A 20,796-nucleotide genomic window follows, 5' to 3' on the forward strand; every position below is an offset into this window, starting at 1 on the left:
TCTATGGATATGTTACTTTAAAAAAAGAGGTTCTGATTTTGTTTCCATAGAAGATGAGAACCTGTGGAGTCCTTTGAGGCTAATGTGGTTTGTTGGACAAGATCCCAAAAGGTCTCCATGAACCCTAAAAATACCTTGCCAAACAAACAGCAGGAAGCAGTTTGGAGAAAACTACCCAAATTCCCAACATGACTATTTATAAATATTTGTTTTCACTTAAAGAGGAATATGATAGAGATGAATACTTTGCATTGGTCTGGCTCTTGGTCTACTGATATAAATTTAAGGTCAATTTTGTTATATGTATTTCTGTTCTTGTTTATGGTATTATGTTTAGACAGTTCATTTAAAATATAATAATAATCACAGATTAATATAGTCATCTACAATAGTCAAACTTGTAGCGTGATAGTTAGGTTTTCTAGATGTACAGAGATATATTTCAGATGGATAGGTAATCTTCAACACTTCAAAGACCTACAAAATATGGCATTTAAAATATTTTAAGAACTTAAAAGACTTTTCCCAACAGTGAGATATGTCTGCTTCTGGCAGCACCAATTACTTCAGAGAGGTTAATGGGCTTTGAAGAAACTCATGGAATTTACCTTCAATGTGGCAAGGCTAGCCATTTGGGCAAGAAACTGCTCTTGCCTGGACTACTTTATGGTATGTGTATGTACTGGACAGCAGTGACTGTTGAACTTTCCAAAAGATGGGATATACGTTCAGGGTTCCTGCTTCATGAAAGAGTCTGACAGATATTCCACAAGACATAGAAGAAAGCATCTGATGAACTCTAATACAGGAAAAACAGTCTTTCAAATTTCCTGCTTCATGGAAAAGTCTATCAGATACTATGGACCTGTAGGCTGAAGATGGATAATTGTTTGGGTCTGGCAGCGAGGAAATGAATGAGCAGTCTCCACCTACAGCCAAATGCTTTATTAGTACTTACAGTCACAGAGCTACTTTAAGAATATGAGGGTCCATGGTTTCTCCTGGGACTCTGTGACAACCAACATCTTTGGCCTCATAGGTCATAGAGGTCAGTAGGTCTTGATAATGGGTGATATCTAATTCCTTCAGCCATGTTTCTTTTTTGTTCATGAACCTCTAAGAAACAGTAAATGCAAACTTGATAGTGTATCAGAATATTCCTTTAGGGCCTTAGATATTCTCTCACCTAAAGTAATAATTTGATAAAAGCAGACCTTTTAAGTACTTCCAGTGAGAATACAAAACCAGTCAGATACTGAGTCCTAAAATACAGGCATTTTCCTTGAGATACTGACATTATGCTTACAGTGCCTCTGTTATGTTCATTCAAATCGTTCTTATACTCTAAAACAATGAAGCTTCTCAACCGGCGGAATGCGCCCGGGAGTTTGAAGAGCACATAACCAGAGGCAGCCTTTAAGTTGGCAGGGAATGAATGGACGCCTTCTCAGCACAGCTGAGGCCATAGACAATCGGCAGCGTCTGTCCACGCTCACAGGGTCTCACATACAAGCTGGCCTTCCAGCCCAACAGAACCGCAACCTCCAGCTTCTGGCACCTTCGGACCACACGACCTGAAAACAAAGTCAGCCTCCGGCCATTGTGGGTGGACTCTGAAGACCTCCAGTGCTGCTGGCAGGACCACAAAGGCCTGCCAGTTAATGCGAATTCCCCAGAACCCACCAGGCTTCAAGTTGATCAGCTATCATTAAAATAAAGAAGAGAAAATACTTAGAAGGTATTTATGCTGATTTCAAATCTTCAAGTTATTTTAAAGGCCACAAAAATGATCACCGTCCCTTCTTATGGAATGAACCCTTGATTAGTTTGGTCCAAGGGGTTCTGGATGAAGAGCGTTTGGTCTCGTTATGAGGCAGTATCTGCTTTTGTATATAACGAATACATCTCCCAAGTAGAAGCAACCAACAAGTCAGAGTTTCATTAAATAAATTTATTTGTTAAAATAACTCCAAATACAACTGTTGAGTTTGTTTTGCATTGAGTTATAACTACAATTCATGTTTCAATTGAAATGTCGGGGCTTACTCGACATTGTTACAAAACAATAAACTGTTGTTCAATTTTAAATGGTCAGTTGTATTAGAGTTCAACAATTAACTGTGAACTGTATCTCTGGAAAACCCCAAATCGATAATGGTAAGTCTGTTTTCAAAATCTACTGCAGCCATTCTAGAAACCCTGATCGAGGTTTGACAGATGCACAATGACAAGTTAAACAGAAAGGACCCCCACAGTCTTTTTAACACCTGATTGGCTGAGGAGACAATTAAAGCTTAACCAGTGCTAAGGGGGGGTGGAGTGGGGAGCGGGGGAGGGGCTACTGATGAAGAACTGAGAAACTAAACTACCCCAAGAGCAGCAGACAAAGAGGCTTCACTTCACAGTCAGCGGCCACACTCACGCTGGGACGCAAACAGCAGGCGTCCCGGGCCACACAGGAAAGCAAGTATCAGTAGTTTCAGCCCGGAGTGGTGGCTGCTCTAGTGACTGGGCCACACCCCAACTCGACAAAGCAAAGGGTGGGCGCATCAGAGAGCCTTTCAGTGGCGAAGGAAAGACCCAGAAGACTTCCCAGAACGTGCTGGCTTGTCTCGTGGAAGCCCAACAGTGGAAAGGCATTGGCTACCATCACAACCACAGCTTAAAAGAACCTGAAAGTTATACCTTCAAAGAAGTAAACCTAAAAAAAAATAAATAAACCTGCCTTTTGATAAAAGTAAAAAGCAAAGCAAAGAAAACTTGATAATAACTAAAGAAAAAGTGGGTCTTTGGGTCAAACCATATTTTTAAGGCATGTTAGAACAAACTTTCATTTCTCTAGTTAGTTGAATTCGGGCTTTTAGGAACTAGCAAGCGAAGTCACCGGCTCTGCTCTGCGGCCGCTATCTCATGTGCCCGTAAGTGTCATTTTCCTGTCCTCGGGTGTTTTATTCCCATCTTGGCAAACATCACACACAACAGTCAGATTCACACTGGAGGGACAGTTTGTGTTGGGGAAGTGAAGTCTGCACACTAGGAAGGACGGTGCAAACACTGGGTCCCAGGAACAAACACCTCCACCTCACACCTTGCCAGGCTTCTCACATGTTACCCTTTGCATGCCTACACAGGCATACATGATGGGAAAGTGTGGAATCTGCACAGCTGCTCTCAATACGGAGTATCATAAACTGCTACTCACGATGGGACTTTAAACATCAGAATCATCTCACAAGTTAGAGGCCTCAGAAGTCAGTGCACTAACATTTCTGTTTCAGTAAGTAAAACAGACTTGTTGAATCTGATTTCTCAATATGTCTGAGTCGAATCAGCTTTTACATAATGAACTTTGTTCCAAGAAAATTGTTTAGGACTTTTTGTCCTATAATGCAGTGCTTCCTAACTGGAGAAAAAGACACTGAAGACCAAAAAGACTCGGACTCTAACACCCAGGACCTGGTTTTCACCCACATTATTTATTTATCTCACACATGACAAACACCATTGACCTTTTTTTCCTATCTTCTAAGCTTAAAGCCAGTTACTAAAACACTCGAGGGGATTTCAATGGCTTATAAGAGACTAATAATTAAAAAATGTTTTCTCATACATTATGTTCTGCAGTATAGATTCTCAATAGAGGCAATGATCTCTGAATTGTGCCAAATTCTTAGGAATAAACACACATGCACACACAAACACACTCTTCTCTCAGTTACACACATAAGACTAAGCGGTTACTTGCACAAGACTGTGGAACCAGGGAGGTGTGGGCACCAAGTACGTCCAGGCCCAGCGGCACAGAGTGCTGAAGGCCTGGCTGATCTGCAGAGGCGGCTCAAGGCATTGGCCAGCACTTATCTGCGAAGTGAGGTGAGAACTCGGCCACACTTCATCATGAAACTCCTGAACAGATTCTTTTCCTGTGCCATTGCTCATGCAATGACAAACACTCCACGGCTAGGGAAGCCAGACGCTGAGCTGAAGCACCTAAGACTCAGTCTAGCAGTGTGTACTTCAGTAACCCTTCCGGGAGGGAGGAGCACAGGGTTTGGGGCCCCTTCCCTGGCACTCTATCGTAACGTATATCCTACTTTAAAGCCCAGATTACTTCACAGGCTATTCCATCTGTGTTTGTTTTGTGCCTACAATAAAGCTGTTACAGCAACCCGGACTGCCCAAGCAGGTGAGCCAAGGGTCGTATCAACCATAGCCCTTAAAGGCCGTTTTCATGAACACACACAAAAGGTCAAGTGTCTGTCCTGTCCTGTGAGGCGTCTGCAAGCGGGAACGTGTGGGTGTCACATGGCTTCGTTTTCCTCCCACGATGGTACTGGTTAGCTGACTGCAGTGCTCGTTAGTAAGGCGAGGCAACCTCTCCATCTCAGCAGCTTCCTTCCTGCTCGGTAACTGGAGATCATCCCTGCTCTGTGATGAGAGGGGGTGTGCGCTTTCAATTCTCATGAACTCACGACAGGCAAAGCAGGAGACTCAACAAATTCTACAGCCGGATTGGCTTTTCATAGGACCTTGTTCTGACTTTTACTCTGTCGAGGATTGATAGGTGAGTGGATTTCATGTCACAAATTAGGAAAACACCTGCGATTAAGCAATTTGAAAAACAGAACTGTGTCAGCTGAGTGCGCAGACTCCCTGCCATGCTGTTGGTGGGCCAGCTGTTTCACTGGTGGGATTAGCTGGCCAGACAGTCCATCAATTCCTGACTTCAGTACTCTTGTAGGAAAATATTTCTCCTTTACTTTTTTTTAAAGACGACAAAATATTTTGTTAGTGGTCATAGGAATTCTTCTGGTTTTCTCTCACGATTATTTTTAATTTACACAGCAGTGGCTTCTGTTAACTCAGTGGCAATACCACGGTCACTTCAAATGAAATCACCCTGTAGCTCCATGGGGTGCCTGCAGACTGCAGATGCACGGGAGGCTGAGGACAATGGTGGAGACTGAGTCACTGGACCCACGGGTACTCAGAGGCGACAACTGCCATCCAGCCCGAGAGCTGCGGTGCACTGTGGATTCCCGCCAGCCATCCTACAAACTGCAACGGAGTAGACAAGGCTACTGTTGCCCACAAGCCTAGATGAGTCCTGTCCAGGACAGCCATGGTCGAGTGCTATTGGATGTTGCAGGCAGAACAGCAGGGGTCGTCTTTGTCAGGCTGAGCTGCATAGTTCATCTGCCTCACGATCTCGGCAAAGAGTTCGTCCACCATTGTCTTACTCTTAGCAGAAGTCTCCATGAAGGGGCAGCCCCACTCTTCGGCCAGGGCGCGGCCTTCATTGGAGGACACCTCTCTCTCACTCTCCAGGTCCACTTTGTTTCCAACCAAGATGACTGGCACCTTCTCATACCTGGAAGAACACACACGTACGGCAGTGGTTAGCAGGCAGGGCAAACACATCTCCTCTCCTTTCAACAGGGCAGTATAAATGGTCTCTTTAGCCACATGAAACATGACGTGCACAGCTGGCTTGGCCTCACCGAGAGCATCCTGAAACCACTCCCAGAGGGGATCGTAAATGGGCTTTTCAAATGATGTTTTCAATTAATCAATTATGTATCCCTTAAAGTCAATTATGTATCCTTTCCAGATATACTTGGGGAATTATTCTCAGAATCTTGGACTGACTTCTCTTAATTTAAATGCTATCTGTTCCACGAGACGCTCGCTCAGAACGTCAGCCAGTCATGCAATCATGAGCTTTACTGTGAACATAATTGTATTTTACTGTATTCTATAAGAACGCAAACAAATCATTTCTAAATAGCTCCTGGACACAGCAAAGAAAATGAAAGCAAAGAGTGTAATAGAATTCATCAAGAAGGAAAGCATTAGAGGCATACCCTGTCTCATACAGTATCAGCCAGCAGAAAGAAAAAGTTCATTTTTTTTTTTTTTACTGTTTAAGGATTAAAAATTTTAGTTATCAGCTTCATGAGATGTTGCCTCTCTTTTTCTTCTGACCTCGAACTCTGAGACCAACAAATGATAAGAAAAGAGTAGAGAACCAGAGGTCCCAAGCCACTGGCACAGCAGGTGCTCCACACGGAACAGGACATGAGACCTGTCGGGACGAGAACACCCGGTGCTGCTCACAGCTTATGTCCCAGGTCTCACCCTGTGGTTTGAGACAGGGCCTCACCAGGTAGCTGGCCTGGACTCTATGTAGACCACGCTGGCTTTGAACTCATAAGCGATCTGCCTGCCACGGCCTCCCAAGTGCTGAGATTAGAGGCATGTGACACCACTCCCAACCTCTCACTTTAAAAGCTATTTCAAAGCATTTGTTGTTTTTGTGATTTTAGTGTAAATTAGTGTGTATATGTTTGGCAAGACTGTATGTAAGTCTTAGCCAATCTGACTAGAGACGGCTAACCTTCCAGACGAGAGAAGCAGGCAAGACCCCACTGAAGCACAACGCACACAGCACATGTAGGAGACCGAGTTACGGGAAGTTTCCCCTCCCATGATTTCTGTGCAGTTTCACTGTTGTCAAGATGCTTCCCCTACTTCCCTTAGAGCCGAGTATATCCCCAACGGACACCTATGTTTTCCTTCCACAAGAGAGCAAACCAATGGCCTAAGTGAGGGTACACACACACACACACACACACTATTCTGAGTACCCAGGCTCTGGAGCACAGGTGACAATGATAATGTAGCTGTAGCACAAAGACCCACTGACCAGCCACGCGTGCGCACACATGCACACATGCATACCCACGCACACACGTGTACACTCATGCAGACACACACACACTATTCTGAGTACCTCTGGCTCTGGAGCACAGGTGACAATGCAGCTGTAGCACAAAGACCCATCGACCAGCTACTTCCCACATCACTTTCACCTGGGGCACCGAGCTGCCTGGCTGAGAGCTGACACTGTGGACAGTCAGGATGCTAGTTTCTCATCTGTTCTACCCACAAGCATGGAATTGCACTTCCTTCCTTCTTGCTTGGTGATGAAGCAACTTACAGATGGAAACATGGAAACCTTATTGAGCTGAAGCTAACACCTAACCAGACCCTTAACAACGATAAAAATGCACGTTCTAAATCAGTGCTTTCTAATGCAGGGCTGGAGAAAGCACGCGTGGGGCAGGAGAATCAGGAGTTCAAGGTCATCCTCAGTCACACAGTGGAAGACCAACACAGAGATCACTTTCTGTTATCAGATAAAACTATCTTACGGATCTTAAAGCTTAAATACAACGCAGCTACATTATAATTTTTGTTTGAGAGAGACACTTTTAGTTGAAAAGTACAGGATCTAATGAAATATGTGGATATTTCAAAACTTGCAAACATATTGAGCTATTAGCAATTGCTGACACAGGCTCTTCAGTCTGGGGGTTCAAAGTTACGACAGACATGGTGGGCTAACCTACGATCACCGTCTCGACAGACATGGTGGGCTAACCTATGATCACAGCCTCGACAGACATGGTGGGCTAACCTACGATCACAGCCTCGACAGACATGGTGGGCTAACCTACGATCACAGCCTCGACAGACATGGTGGGCTAACCTATGATCACAGCCTCGACAGACATGGTGGGCTAACCTACGATCACAGCCTCGACAGACATGGTGGGCTAACCTACGATCACAGCCTCGACAGACATGGTGGGCTAACCTACGATCACAGCCTGGACAGACATGGTGGGCTAACCTATGATCACAGTCTCGACAGACATGGTGGGCTAACCTATGATCACAGCCTCGACAGACATGGTGGGCTAACCTACCATCACCGCATTGTTTCATCTTTGTGGATAAAATGGATTTGGAGTATCTGCTCCCATTTAATGCAGCAAGTATGCTGTACAGGCCGGATGAGACAATCCCCAAGTCCACATTAGATAGTACAGGACGGTGCCCACCCCTCCTGCTGTCCCCAAGTCCACATTAGATAGTACAGGACAGTGCCCACCCCTCCTGCTGTCCCCACTGAAGTAAGACCACAGCCTGGCAGAAGACGGGGTTAGGAAGTTCATAGACCAAGAGATGGAGAGATAGATCTTCTGAGGAGAAACAAACCGTGCCAAGGGACTAGGGTTGTGAGGTGGAAACAGACAAGAGAGGGAGCAAAAGCAACCAGATGCTGCTTGATCCTTCTCTGTCTTTTGCTAAGAATCATAATGAGAGACAAGAGAATCAGAAATGAAATCTCAAAACATGGGGCCTTACAGAAGATACAAACAGTAGTGGGAGGGGGCTGGGACGACAGGGAGGGTGCTACATGTAAAGGCACACCGGAAAAACCTGGGTCTCCGTGGGGCACAATGAGAAGACAAGGGACAGGCAAAGCCTTGTGAAGAGCACAGCAAACTGATCTGTTTACTGCTATAGCATAGGGTGTGTTTAAGAAAGAACACAACTGCCAAACCAGACAAGACTTTAGCCTCAGAACCTGCTCTAGCTCATTTTGTAGATATAGATTAATATGACACAGTCACTGAAGTGCCTGTCTGCTGAACTAGTAAAGTGGTCTTAAACCCGAAAGTTAAGAATCACATCAGACATGGTGACCCAACCCACAACCAATAGCTACACCTTCACCAGGCTACCGGCTACTTAGTGCCTGGCACTGCTCGACGGACACAAGATGATCTTTGGAGAGACATCAAAGTGTGTTTGAGGAGCAGAGTCAACAAGGGTGAGAAAACCTTAGGAGACCCTGTGGGACCAGAGGACTGAGCAGCTACTGCTAACGCACTGACTCACTAACGGGAGAGAGGACACGTCTAGGAGCCACGCAGCCAACTGTCTACATGCGGTGTGTGGGATGCCAAGGGCTGCCCTAAGGAGTGCCCACTGTGCACTGAAAGCAGAGGGGTGGCAGACAACCCACTAGTACTTTGGATCATATATTTTCCTGTCCATTCAACCTATTTTCTTGCTAAGCACCTATTACATCTTAGATACTACTGTTCCCACTTACAATGCACAAGAAACAACAGACATCTGCCCTCGTGCTGATTACAGCCTAGCAGAGGGAACAGGTATTAACAAAAAAAGGTGATACGTAAGTTAAGATTTGCCAGAGACAGAAGAGGCGAACCAGAGAGCACACTGGGCACAGGCGCCGTCCTCAGAGAGATAGCACAGGCTTCCCTAGGAAGGTGGCATGTGATGTGATGTGAAGGGGTAGGAATCTGCCACATAAGTACCAGGGAAACTCCCAAGGGAGACATGGACTACATGCCGAGAGGCTGCTGGTTCAAGAAATAACAACGGCTTGTGGGATGCAACCGCAGGACCCCCTCCCATCCCTACCCAATCCTGTACAGGTCACACACTTCATCTGAGAAACAGACCTGAGGAACTGGGGTGCCAGCAGCGACCTCATATGAGCCGGGCTGTGGGAAGAGGCCCGCAGCTCTTACTACAAGTTACAACAGGGTCAGCTTTATTATTGAGGAGGGCTGGACACCTTGTCAGTAGGCGACAGCAGTTACTCTCATATTTGATTCTCATCACAGCCCTGTGGCTTTTCTTTACTTTTCTCCCTTTTCAAAGCATACCACTTGGGAAAAAGCTGAAAATGCAAGATCCCAAAATCACTCTATTTATGAGTCACTGTTAACCTGATCATGGATGGGACACCATAGTCAGGGTCAGAAGGTGGCTGGTGTGGCTCCAATTATTTTTGTCTGTAGGCTGTGGAAAACATTTGTCTTATTAACAAGAATTTACATGCTGCTTGTTATATTCATGAGTGTGATTATATAGTGAATGAATAACTGAAACTGGCTCTTCTAAGCAGCTGTGCTTGACGGATTGCACAAAGCATTGCTTAGCTGTAGAACACTGGTAGGCTTCTCTGAGGCAGCTCTGTAAACACCATGGTTCCCAAGCATTTGAGTGTGCTCATCAACAGGCTGTTTCAGCTGCATAACTGTCCTAACACATGTGTTTATGTACACTTTATTCTGGGGACATCTGAGCGTAGCTGGTCATTAGGACTGATTCCAGGACTGTTCCAGAGGTACTAAAACATGTACCTATCCATACACCAACCATGAAGACTGAAGCTCAGGAGGCATCGGTAATGACCAGGCTCATCGCTGGTGCCCACCCCAAGCACACTGGATGCTTCTCATCCATGACTTTCAATGCAGCACGTCTAAAGCCAACGCCCTCTCCAGTCCATGCACCCATCAAGCTAAGCCACACGAGATCTACGGGGCAGTCAGTTTCTTTTGAGGGTATTGCACTGCAGCAGGTTCAGAGAAGGGCCTGTATCACTGGGATTTTGTTATGCTGGTCTTGGCCATAAGCTGGTTGAAATAAAATTCTCCTTGAGTTCAAAAGAGAAACAGAAAGGTTTTCCTTAGTCCCTTGTTCAACTTTGTGCCCAGAATTAAAATCCCCTCTACTAAGAGTTCTGAGGCACAATGGCAATGTTTGACGCTTCCATCACTGTGGGCCGACCCCACCGGAGGTCTCTGAGTGTGTCAGCACCTTCAGTGACACACGACATTCACTATTTGCCCTTCAATCAGCTTGACAGACATTAGTGTTAAGAATTCAGAGTTTTGACGTTTGTTGTGTTCAGAGTCGTGATGTCTGACTTGGTCCCCTTCACTGTCCTAACTTCTGCCCTTAGGGGGAGGAAATAGTTTCTTCCTCAGGCTTCTTTGGTCAAACCAAGCAATACATCAAAATTTGAACAAACAAAAAGAGCAAACAAATTCCAAGAAATGAGGAGGGGCAACATTCTTAATCTCGCCTGGGAGGATGAGCACCGTAACTGTTTTGTGTATAAACTTCTGGACTTTCCTATTCATATATATTAACATAAGCATACATTTTTAATACAAAGTGATTCTATCATTTAGTAGTCTCATTTTGCTCAATATTATGATCTATTTCAATAAATGGAATATTATCATAATGGCCAAGTAGTATTCCACTATATAGACTCATACTTATTCAGTCCCAGTCCAGCTGGCCTTGGTGGGCTCCCCATAGATCAGTTCCACTGTCACAGTGGGTGGGTGCACCCCTCGTGGTCCTGATTTCCTTGCTCATGTTCTCCCTCCTTCTGCTCCTCATTTGCACCTTAATAGCTCAGACCGTTGCTCCAAATTGGGTCTCTGTCTCTGTCTCTATCTCGATCCATCGCCAGATGAAGGTTCTAAGGTGATATGCAAGATATTCATCAGTATAGGATAGGGTCATTTCAGGTTCCCTCTCCTCAGTTGCCCAAGGCTCTCTGAACATGGCGGACAATGAAGGCTGATGAGAAGCCAAGGACAATGGCACTAGGTTTCGATCCTAATACATGAACTGGCTTTGTGGGAGCTTAGCCTGTTTGGACGCTCACCTTCCTGGACCTAGATAGAAGTGGGAGGACCTTGGTCTTCCCGCAGGGCAGGGAATTTGGACTGCTCTTCAGTATCGAGAGGGAGGGGGAATGGAGTGGGGGGTGGAGAAAAGGAGTGGGGATAGGGGGAGGGGAGTGGGGGAGGGGCAATATGTGGGAGGAGGGGGAGGGAAATGGGAAACGGGGAGCAGGTGGAAATTTTAATTAAAAAAAGAATAAAAATAAATAAATAAACTATATAGACTCATAAATATATATTATATATGTATATATATACATACACACACGTATATATGATATATATATATATATATATATATTCTAAAACTGCACCATAATTTACTCTTATCCCATCAGTGCCATTTTTTATTTTGGCAAACATAACCAGGAATCTAATGAATATACTAAGAAGAGTGGTTTTGCACCAAAGGGCATATAAAATGTGTATTTACAAAACCCCATGTGTCTGTTTGTTAAGCCACTGAACTAGAAAAGTCCCACTTCTAGATTAGTCCATCAGACTTGTGTGTGGCTGCAAACAGTTTCACTGGGTGACAAATTATGCCACCACCACCACTAGTGATTGAGGCCGAGGACACCTCCCTCCTCCAGGACAGACTCCTGCACCCAGCAGTGTTCCTGGGCTGGTCCGGGTTAGGCCATTAGCTGGTGTGAGGGGCATGGGCTAAGTAAGGCCACCTGCTTCCTCTAAATTGATTTGTACTCAGTTGACTAAATACTTCATTCATTCATTTTAACAGGGCTTTTTTGTGCGACTCCCTTGCCTTGACTTTCTCTCGGTATTTTAAACAGTGAGAAACTTATAATGTAAAGTAAACATGATGATATGAACACGATGTTCAAAGTTGTCAGGGACTCCGTGCCGTCTAAGGAAAAATCAACTTTGTTCATAGAAATCACAAGGGTTGACATGGCACCTTACAGGTTCGTTCAGATGGCCCCAGTGAGATGGGAGGTAACTCACAGGCATCGTAAATGCATTCAGCAACCACATCAGGCTATGCACAAGGCCAGGGCAACAACACGATTCAGCGAGCAAATGTCAACTGCTTTCCCAGCTCAGAGAGCCAGGAAGGCGGCCTAAGGGGTAGAAGCTCTCAGCTCTTCCCTCTCCTCTGTCTGCTCACTGTGCTTGGAAGATGAACTCGTTGTGAGAACTCTGTGGAGGGCAAACACAACACCTGTGGGAGGAACACCCTACTTCCGGCTGGGGGCACAGGCTCTGTGGTCTGCAGGTGTGGTAGGAATCTCAGTTACCCCGGGTAAATGAACAGGAGCCCAAAGAAGATGATGGAGGACAGGACCACAGGCTGAGAGCAGGCAGAGAAAGCAGGGGGCTCAGCATATGCAGGGTGCTGCTGTGTCGCGGGCTGTACTGCGGGCTTCCTTCAGCGTGTGCAGCTAGCCATGTGTCTGAAGGTACCTGTGCTCCACTGCATGAAGGGGAAACCTCAATAAAAATAATACCTTAACAAAATCCTCACTTAAGCAGGATAGCAGAATAACCTTCAAGACATATTGAGGGGTGTGGTGCTACAATAATATAAAACGCAGTTAGGTTGATTAATTAATTACTTTGCTGACTCCTGCCAATCATAAATTCAACTCCTGTGATGCTGACTCTCTGTCCTACCGCATACGCCGAAACCACAGAGCCGTGTGCCGCTGGGCGTACAAAGGAGCGCAGCTCTGAAGGCTTTCTTCACCATCAGGCCCACGAACTGCACCCTCAGACCTTCTCAGGAGTGCCAGGACATTCAAAACCACCCACATTAAAATGGGAGGAGAGGTGGGAGGGAAACTGCGGCCGGGATGTAAAATAAATGAATAAATTTAATTATTTAAAAAAGGGAAATGAAACTATGCTTATATTCAATCTGGTCCTTTGTCATAAGAAACGGAGATTACTCATGCCAGAAACGTGTATCTGTGGGGAGATGTTTGCAAGTGCAGGCCTAAAGCCTCGTCTAGAAACTGAGTGGGAAAACAGAGGTAACGGGTTGATTCTGCTACAAGCGCCACAGATGTGATCACAAGGAGAGAGAAGGGACAGCTGTTGGCGGACTCGTTCCTGTAGGTGCCTTTAGGCTCCAAATTAAACCGAGCAATTGAAAAATCAGTCAAAAGGCAGACAGACTTCTGAACACAGAGCTTTACAGAAGGGGGAAGGTCATTCAAACACTAAGCATCTCACCTCTAGCTGAATGCTGAACCTGGAATCTCTGGTTAAAACAGGCTGACACCGGATGTGGCAAGGCTGAGTCCCTGGCTAGAATGGGAGCTGCCTCCACTGCACCGGAGAGAGCTGAGGCTTTAGGAACTGAGAACAAGGAGTGTCTAACTGGGAGACCACGTATTATCATAAAAAGTCTTACACATAGCTCTCTCCTTCCTGCAAGCCACCGAGCAGAAGAGCCCCCACCACACCCCAAGAAAGACCTAAAGCCAAGAGCCATGAGATGTGGCCGTTCATGCCAATGATCTTAGCGCTGGAGAGGCTGAGGTGGGAGACTCCGTAAGTTCAAGGTCAGCTTGGGCTACAGAGAGTTCTTGCCTCACAACAAAGCAAACAAAAACCCCACAAAAACCAAAGCAAAAATGCTAAATTTCAACAATTTGCATTTGTAGAAAGCAAAGGTTATGACATTAATGGAGTCAGCATTTATTCTCCCCAGTAAGGAAATTCCCCAGGAAGGGGAAGAGGGCGTCAGGCACAGGCACCACCCTTGGTCCGTGGTCACGAGGCTGACTGGTAAGGTCTTTGGGACAGACGTGAAGCAAGGGATGCGGCAGGTGGCCAATGGGAGAAGAACGGATGAAGTGAAGGAGATGGAGCCGATGATTGCGGCAGAGTGAGGCTCCTCACAGTGACGGATGCGTGACGGAGCTGTAAGTCAACACTCACACAAAAACCATACGCAGATAGTTATAAGGAAAACTACTGGGGCGTGGGAGAGCGCGAGGTAGGCTGGGGGTCTCTAATCATCACCAGGTACGGGACAGGAGGGGCTGTAACAACAGGCCTCGCGGAGCAGTGATTACAGGGGCGGGGCAGAGCAGGAGTTACGGGACGTGAGAAAATCCATCCCATAATTTTCATATGCACAAACCCTTCATTTCTAATATAACTCACACCTGAGCTCCAGTCTGTGACAGCTCTAATCTATTTCTCACCCCCTCTACCTTCCCCTCTACACCAATTCCATGGCAACTAACTTAAAGCATTGCTTTTACAGGCCACAACCCATACCAAGTATCCTATAAAAACGTGTGATGGCTCCATGACAGCTGGAGAAGAGCTCACTCCTAGGCTAATAGTCAAGGCTGGTCATTTGGTCATTAGCTGGAACAAAGACAGAGGGCACAGAACACAGAAAGGAACTAGAAGGATGTTTGTTAACTTAGATATTCTGTCCGCCTTTCCCCAGCCCTGGCTCTTTACTCATGAGATAGAAATAGTAACTTACAATGTTAATGACAATGATAGTGACAGCATTACTAACAGCCAGCACCTACAGAGGGCTGGTATGTGCCAGACTCTGCACTCGGCATTCCCATCAATTATCCACTAAGGTGATATGGCTAGTGCAAACTACTAGAGGGATGCCAGCTAGTCATCTAGGGTCCGCAGACTGTTAGCACGCCAGTGTGAAGATCCTAAGTGCCGTGGTACAGCTATAAAGAAATGCGCCACACCTGTGCTGAGGATCGTTCCCTCTTGTTTCTGGCTTACATTCTCTGGTCCAAGTATGTCCAAATCTAACTACTAAGACTAAAAGTTATTAATTTCCACGGAAAAGAGAAAAACAAGAGACATTACTTCCCCGATATATGCAAGCTGACAATCCAGCCTCTTCCACAAACAAGTACTTTCCCTTATTCTAAGATCTTTCTTCTCACCACATACTGCTGTCACCAGACAGGAGCCATGGCTGTGATGTACGACAATGTGGGACACACAAGAGAAGCAGCGCCCCAGCTCTGCTGTGTTAAAGTATTAATACCTACGAACCAGCGGTGCTGCGTCTGCATCATAGCTGTGCCCACAAAGCCACGGCCAGCAGCAACGTACGGCCCGCAGCCATGTCTGATCTGCAGCCACGTCTGACCCGCAGCCGTGTCCCACTGCTGGGGCTGTTTCTTGATGCTCACAGGTACTCGTGCAGGACAATAAAGGGATGGATTTCAAATGAGGAGTTTCCTCATGACCTTCAGGCTGCTTCAAGTGGCAGACATGTCACTGAGACCATGCTATGGCCTTTCTGTGATTGCTTAGACGGATTTATTAAGGGTCCTTGAAGACACAGGGAAAGGGGAATGGTCAAAACACGCATGCAATGACCCAAAGGGACCTTGTTCATAAATTCAACTAACATTTGCTGAGGTTTTTTCCTATATTCCAAGGTGCTGGATGTTAAAGCTGGTGCAGAAAAACACCGTTACATGGAAGAAGCTTTTTTAGTAACATATCTGAGATGGTCTATACCAGCTGTCTTAATAAACAAACTCAAGGCTACACGGAAGGGCGAGCAGAGGCAAAGGTTTACACATTCAGATTTTCCTGCTGACACTCTAATATGCTATACCCTTTAAAAATACACCAATGAACAGAATTTTTAAAAGATTTTATTTTCAATTATGTGTCTGGGGGGGGGGATGTGTCGTGTGAGTGCAGGGACATGGAGAGACCTGAAGAATGGTTTCAGCTCTCTTGGATCCAGAGTTACAGGCAGTTGTGAGCTGCCTACTAGGGGTGCCAAGAATTGAACTCAGGGCCCCTGTAAAAGCAGTGAGAATTCTTAACTGCTGGGTCATCTCTCCAGCCTCGAATATGCTATACTCTTAATATGAGTCAATACGATCTTTTAATTACAGTCCTGCCTGAATAACTGAGTGGCACTAGGTAAATTCCAGGGGCAGATGGCAGGGGGTTTGGCCACCTTTTGAAGAGTTAAGTTTCATTCATTCATTCATTCATTCATCCATCCATCATGTCTTTATCTTCAGGAAACATTTTTAAAGATATGACTGTTTTTAAAATATTTAAGAAGAAAAACAAGTATTCAAAACCAAAAACAGCAAAGCTTGCCTAAGCCACCTCACTAGACTCCACATTGTTGGTCGTGATTTGGGCAGCACTTCAGTTTTTTGTCCCACGTCCCGCTAACTGCGGTCAGTCAGAGGTGCTCAGCTGGGGCGGGTGGGACAGTCTCAGTGGTAAGAATGGAGGAAGACAGCCGCTCCGTGTAGCTGCAAGGCCTCCTCAGGGGTTCCCAGAAGAAACAATGGGCTTCCTACATGTCTGAAACACCAGTTCAGGGGATGAGGAACCCAAGTGAAGTGGCTAGACCTTGCAGAATGGCCCCTAACTGGCTGGGCATCTCCTCGGCACACTTAATGTTCAGACCACACTCAAAAGGAAGAATAATAAATGCTCTTTCTCAATGGAAATTGTATCAACGAATCGTGGCCATCTTTAGGTCACTTAATAATAATAATTAAAAAAAAGAATGTGCTTTTGAAACCGACCAAGTCTCTAGCTTGTGAGGATTAACCAATGACCAGAAGCAGTAAGGATGCTGGCCAGGTCAGGACTCACGGTCACAGGCAGAAACGCACACACTGAACTCATATGGTTCTGGGAGCAGAGTCTGAGGTCGAATCAGGGGCAACCACACGATCCATACCCAGACCGGGGTATCGCTGAGATGGATGGAAAGCACAGCAGGCATAAGCCTACGATCCAGGGACACAGACACATTCGGTCACCTCTGGAGCAGGAGTGCTCATTCAAAGGGATTATTGGAAGCCATGGCCTACGAAGGAAAGGATGTGCCGTGAGGGCAATGGGAGAAACTTCCTTCCTCACACAGCCATGTTTTCCAACAGTGCCAGACGGTGTGCTTGGGTGGCCTTAACAGGAAACGCGCTCTGCTTGTCACAGCCGAGGCAGTGATCTGTCAGACGGGGGTAAGCACCAGCTGGCCGGTGGGCTGCTGAGGGGATGCCGCTGGTGGATGGGTTATAACACACCGTGCTCAGTCCATGCGTCCGTACGGAGAAGGACGCTCTACAAATCCAGAGCCTGGCTCACTTTCTAACGAGCTTTCATGCATGGACGCCATTTGTTAATGTCCTGACAGTTTTCACGTGTGTATGCATGGGATTCTAGCCAGCCTTCAGGTGTGCTTGGACTTAACAACAGGTCCTAACAGGGCATCTGGTTGACTTTACTGACGGAGGTCACTAATGGCCAAAGCTGTTTAGACTGCCGGTTCCAAAAGTCAGACAAGGAAACAGTGTGAGCAAACATGGGTCACTAGGGAGAGAGGGAAATTATATTCTGGATAGAGGAGATAAAAACATTCTGAACATCCACCCACTGTGCTCTGAATGTTGAGCTTCCCCACAACTTACAGGTTTAAACTTCATCCCCAGTGCGACAGAACTAAGACATAGCGACTTTGACGGGTGATTGGCTACCCCGTGAAAGAGACTGTTAAGCGCCCTTAGAAAGCAGTCAAGGGGGCTCAGTTGTTCTCTTCCAATTTCATGGAGATGCAGCAAGAGGAGGTCTCTATGAACAGGCCCTCAGCAGACACCAGGTCTTCTGGTATCTTGATTCTGGATTTTCTACCCTCCAGAACTGTGAACAATGCATTTCTATTATTTACAAATTACCCAGTCTACAGCAGCCCCAGAGGACTAGGGCACTGACCAATGTAAATATGTAACTGTTATTATTCCTATAGGCAGCTTTCTGATTTTAATGACTTAGAACGAGTGAAAGATTCCCCAAGACAGGTGGCCTAATAAAGCAATGTTTCTGGTGGGAGATATTTTGAAAGTTAAAAATCAGGCTGTTTTAAAGTCTGTACGTCTGTATAAGTTAGAACTGTCAAGTCTATATTCACTGACAGTGCATTCTGGCACATCGACTAAAGATAGCACCCTGCATTTCTTCTGCATAATGCCCAGGGCAATACTATGCAAATGAGGTGGTTTAAGCCATATTATTTGATGTTGACAGTTATGATTTTTATACAAAGTCAGATAAAACTTTTTCAGGGATTTGTTTACTAAGAAAAACCTGTCAACACTTTACTGTATATAAGCAGCCACAGAGTGTTAATGTCACCTTTAAGCACGCAGGGCTTTCGGCGTTTATGGAAAGGTCTACAACTTCTCAGGATGAAAAGTGTTATTTAAAAATACTAATACTCGGGCTGGAGAGATGGCTCAGAGGTTAAGAGCACTGACTGCTCTTCCAAAGGTCCTGAGTTCAATTCCCAGCAACCACATGGTGGCTCATAACCATCTGTAATGGGGTCTGGTGCCCTCTTCTGGCCTGCAGGCGTACACACAGACAGAATATTGTGTACATAATAAATAAATATTTAAAAAAAAAATACTAATACTCTATAATGATTACTTTTGTATATCATTTTGTAATTAAAACACATATACTTAAAACCATTAAAATTTCTTCTCAGCTAAGAAGTCCTCGTCACCAGGGGTGGCAAGGACTCAGAACTCAAAGCGGCACAGGTCTCATTACACACCCCATGAGGCTGGAGCGGAGGAGCAGGAGGAACCGTGGCTCGGATTAGCTCCATGTCACTCCTAGCCAGTCCTGAGAAACCACACACTCTTAGAAGGGCCTGGGTTTACTCCCTCTTTCGTGATTTTTCCTGAATCTTTCTTATTGGTACTTTGGGACTCAGTTATTAATCATCCCCATGACGCGGATGAAGAGATTGAAATGCAGAGAAAGCTGACTGCATAGCCAGTCAGGGCTGAGCTCACCTTCAGCACAGCCACACTCATGGTCTCCACAGACGGAAGAAGATAAATATGCACAATCAAATTTCATATTTGAGAAGTATACAGACTATTTTGAAGATTCACTGAAAACTGGAAGATGAGCATATTCAGAATCTATAATAAAATGTTATAGCGATTGACAGAGGAATATACTAATATTTCACTTAGAGAGCCATAAAGACATCTGGTAAAGTAGAAAATATTAATATGCATTGAATAATTAATATGATACAGGATTTCCACTCTGAATTATTAACTTCTGAGGTGACAGAAAGTACGAGAAACAACTCCCTTATATTAAACGTGTTAAGCAAAGGTTTACAATTGCCTCCTGGGTGGTTTTACTAAGTGATTGGGAGTTCTCCACAACCATGGTCGTCTTCACCCATTTACTGACTCAACAACACCCTGAACCAGCACAACTGTCCATGAACCCTCCCAACTGTCTCGGCAAATTCATGAAATGCCAACTGAATACTCCTTAGCTGAAACATGAGGGACCAGATGCACTTCAGATGGCAGATTTTGGAAGGTTTGCATGGCTGCATCCACATTTAAGCATGAAATTCATTAAGTTTCCAACACATCTTAGACATGAGCTTGCACAGTATGTGCAGTGCGCCTACGATTTGAGCGCAGGCGTCATGAGATCATGATGTCACCTGTGGGGCTCTTCCGCTGAGCCGTCAGTCACATGACGTCGGGACTCTTCCGCTGGGCCGTCAGTCACATGACGTCAGGTGTGGGGCTCTTAAGCTGAGCCGTCAGGCTTAGGGTTAGGAACACTTTTGGATTCAGATGAAATTCTAGAGTGAAGATGCTCGCCCTGAACAGCATCCCTCGCTCGGCCTCAGGCTGAGTCCGGCAGGAGCAAACTTTCCTTACTGGATGAACAGGATTACACTACCTCTGCCTGTAGTTGTGATGCCAGCTCAAACCCGGAAGTATTTTGTCTTCACACTCTGAAAGAGCACACCATGGTAGAAAACCAGGAGAACCAGAGAGGAGAACTGGTTCACAGCACCAGACAGTTCCACTGCGTGAAGTGACCTGAGCCGGCATCTCCACACTGTGCGGTGAGAGCACTCTGGTAGGTCATGGGGAGCAGTTGGTGAACAGAGCAGAAAAGGACAGACAGAAACGGGCACCAACAACACCGCTAGTTTAATGGCATGCCGGGCTCCGTCCTTGTGTGTCTGTGCACTGGTCAGGGCAGAAAGTGGAGGTGGGCCTTATGTAAGCAAGAGACGGAAGCATACGGTGTTCTCATTACTACGAGAGTTTCAAACACATAAAGTTATACAAGTCATGGCATTTCTCATTAAAATGTCAGTTTGGGGTATGCCTTTAAATCTTATATATACCATAAACAGAAAAAAAACAACAAAAACAAAACAAAACACCCCCCCCCAAAAGAAAACACAAAAATAAAGCCAAATCCCTCAAACTACACCCTACCTACCCCATTCACTGACTGTATTTCGACATCATGAACAGGGTTGTATAATTTAAGCCTGCCTATTTAACCAGCTGCAATCTATTTTAAACACCATATTCAGAAACACTCCTCAGCAACATGTGATTAAAAGTACAAT

General features: G+C 45.5%; 1 protein-coding gene across 1 annotated transcript in view; it reads right to left on the reverse strand.

The window, feature by feature from the left end:
* Positions 1-1,922: 1,922 nt before the first annotated feature.
* Positions 1,923-20,796, reverse strand: part of Rap2a (RAP2A, member of RAS oncogene family) — a 28,716-nt gene continuing 9,842 nt past the window's right edge. Inside the window, exon 2 of the mRNA XM_057786662.1 lies at positions 1,923-5,371. Coding sequence (XP_057642645.1) covers positions 5,134-5,371 — 238 coding nt within the window. The 3' untranslated portion in view covers positions 1,923-5,133. The remainder of the gene's footprint in view (positions 5,372-20,796) is intronic.

This window comes from Chionomys nivalis, chromosome 12 (genome assembly GCF_950005125.1).
Source record: "Chionomys nivalis chromosome 12, mChiNiv1.1, whole genome shotgun sequence".
In the NCBI taxonomy this organism is placed as follows: Eukaryota; Metazoa; Chordata; class Mammalia; order Rodentia; family Cricetidae; genus Chionomys; species Chionomys nivalis.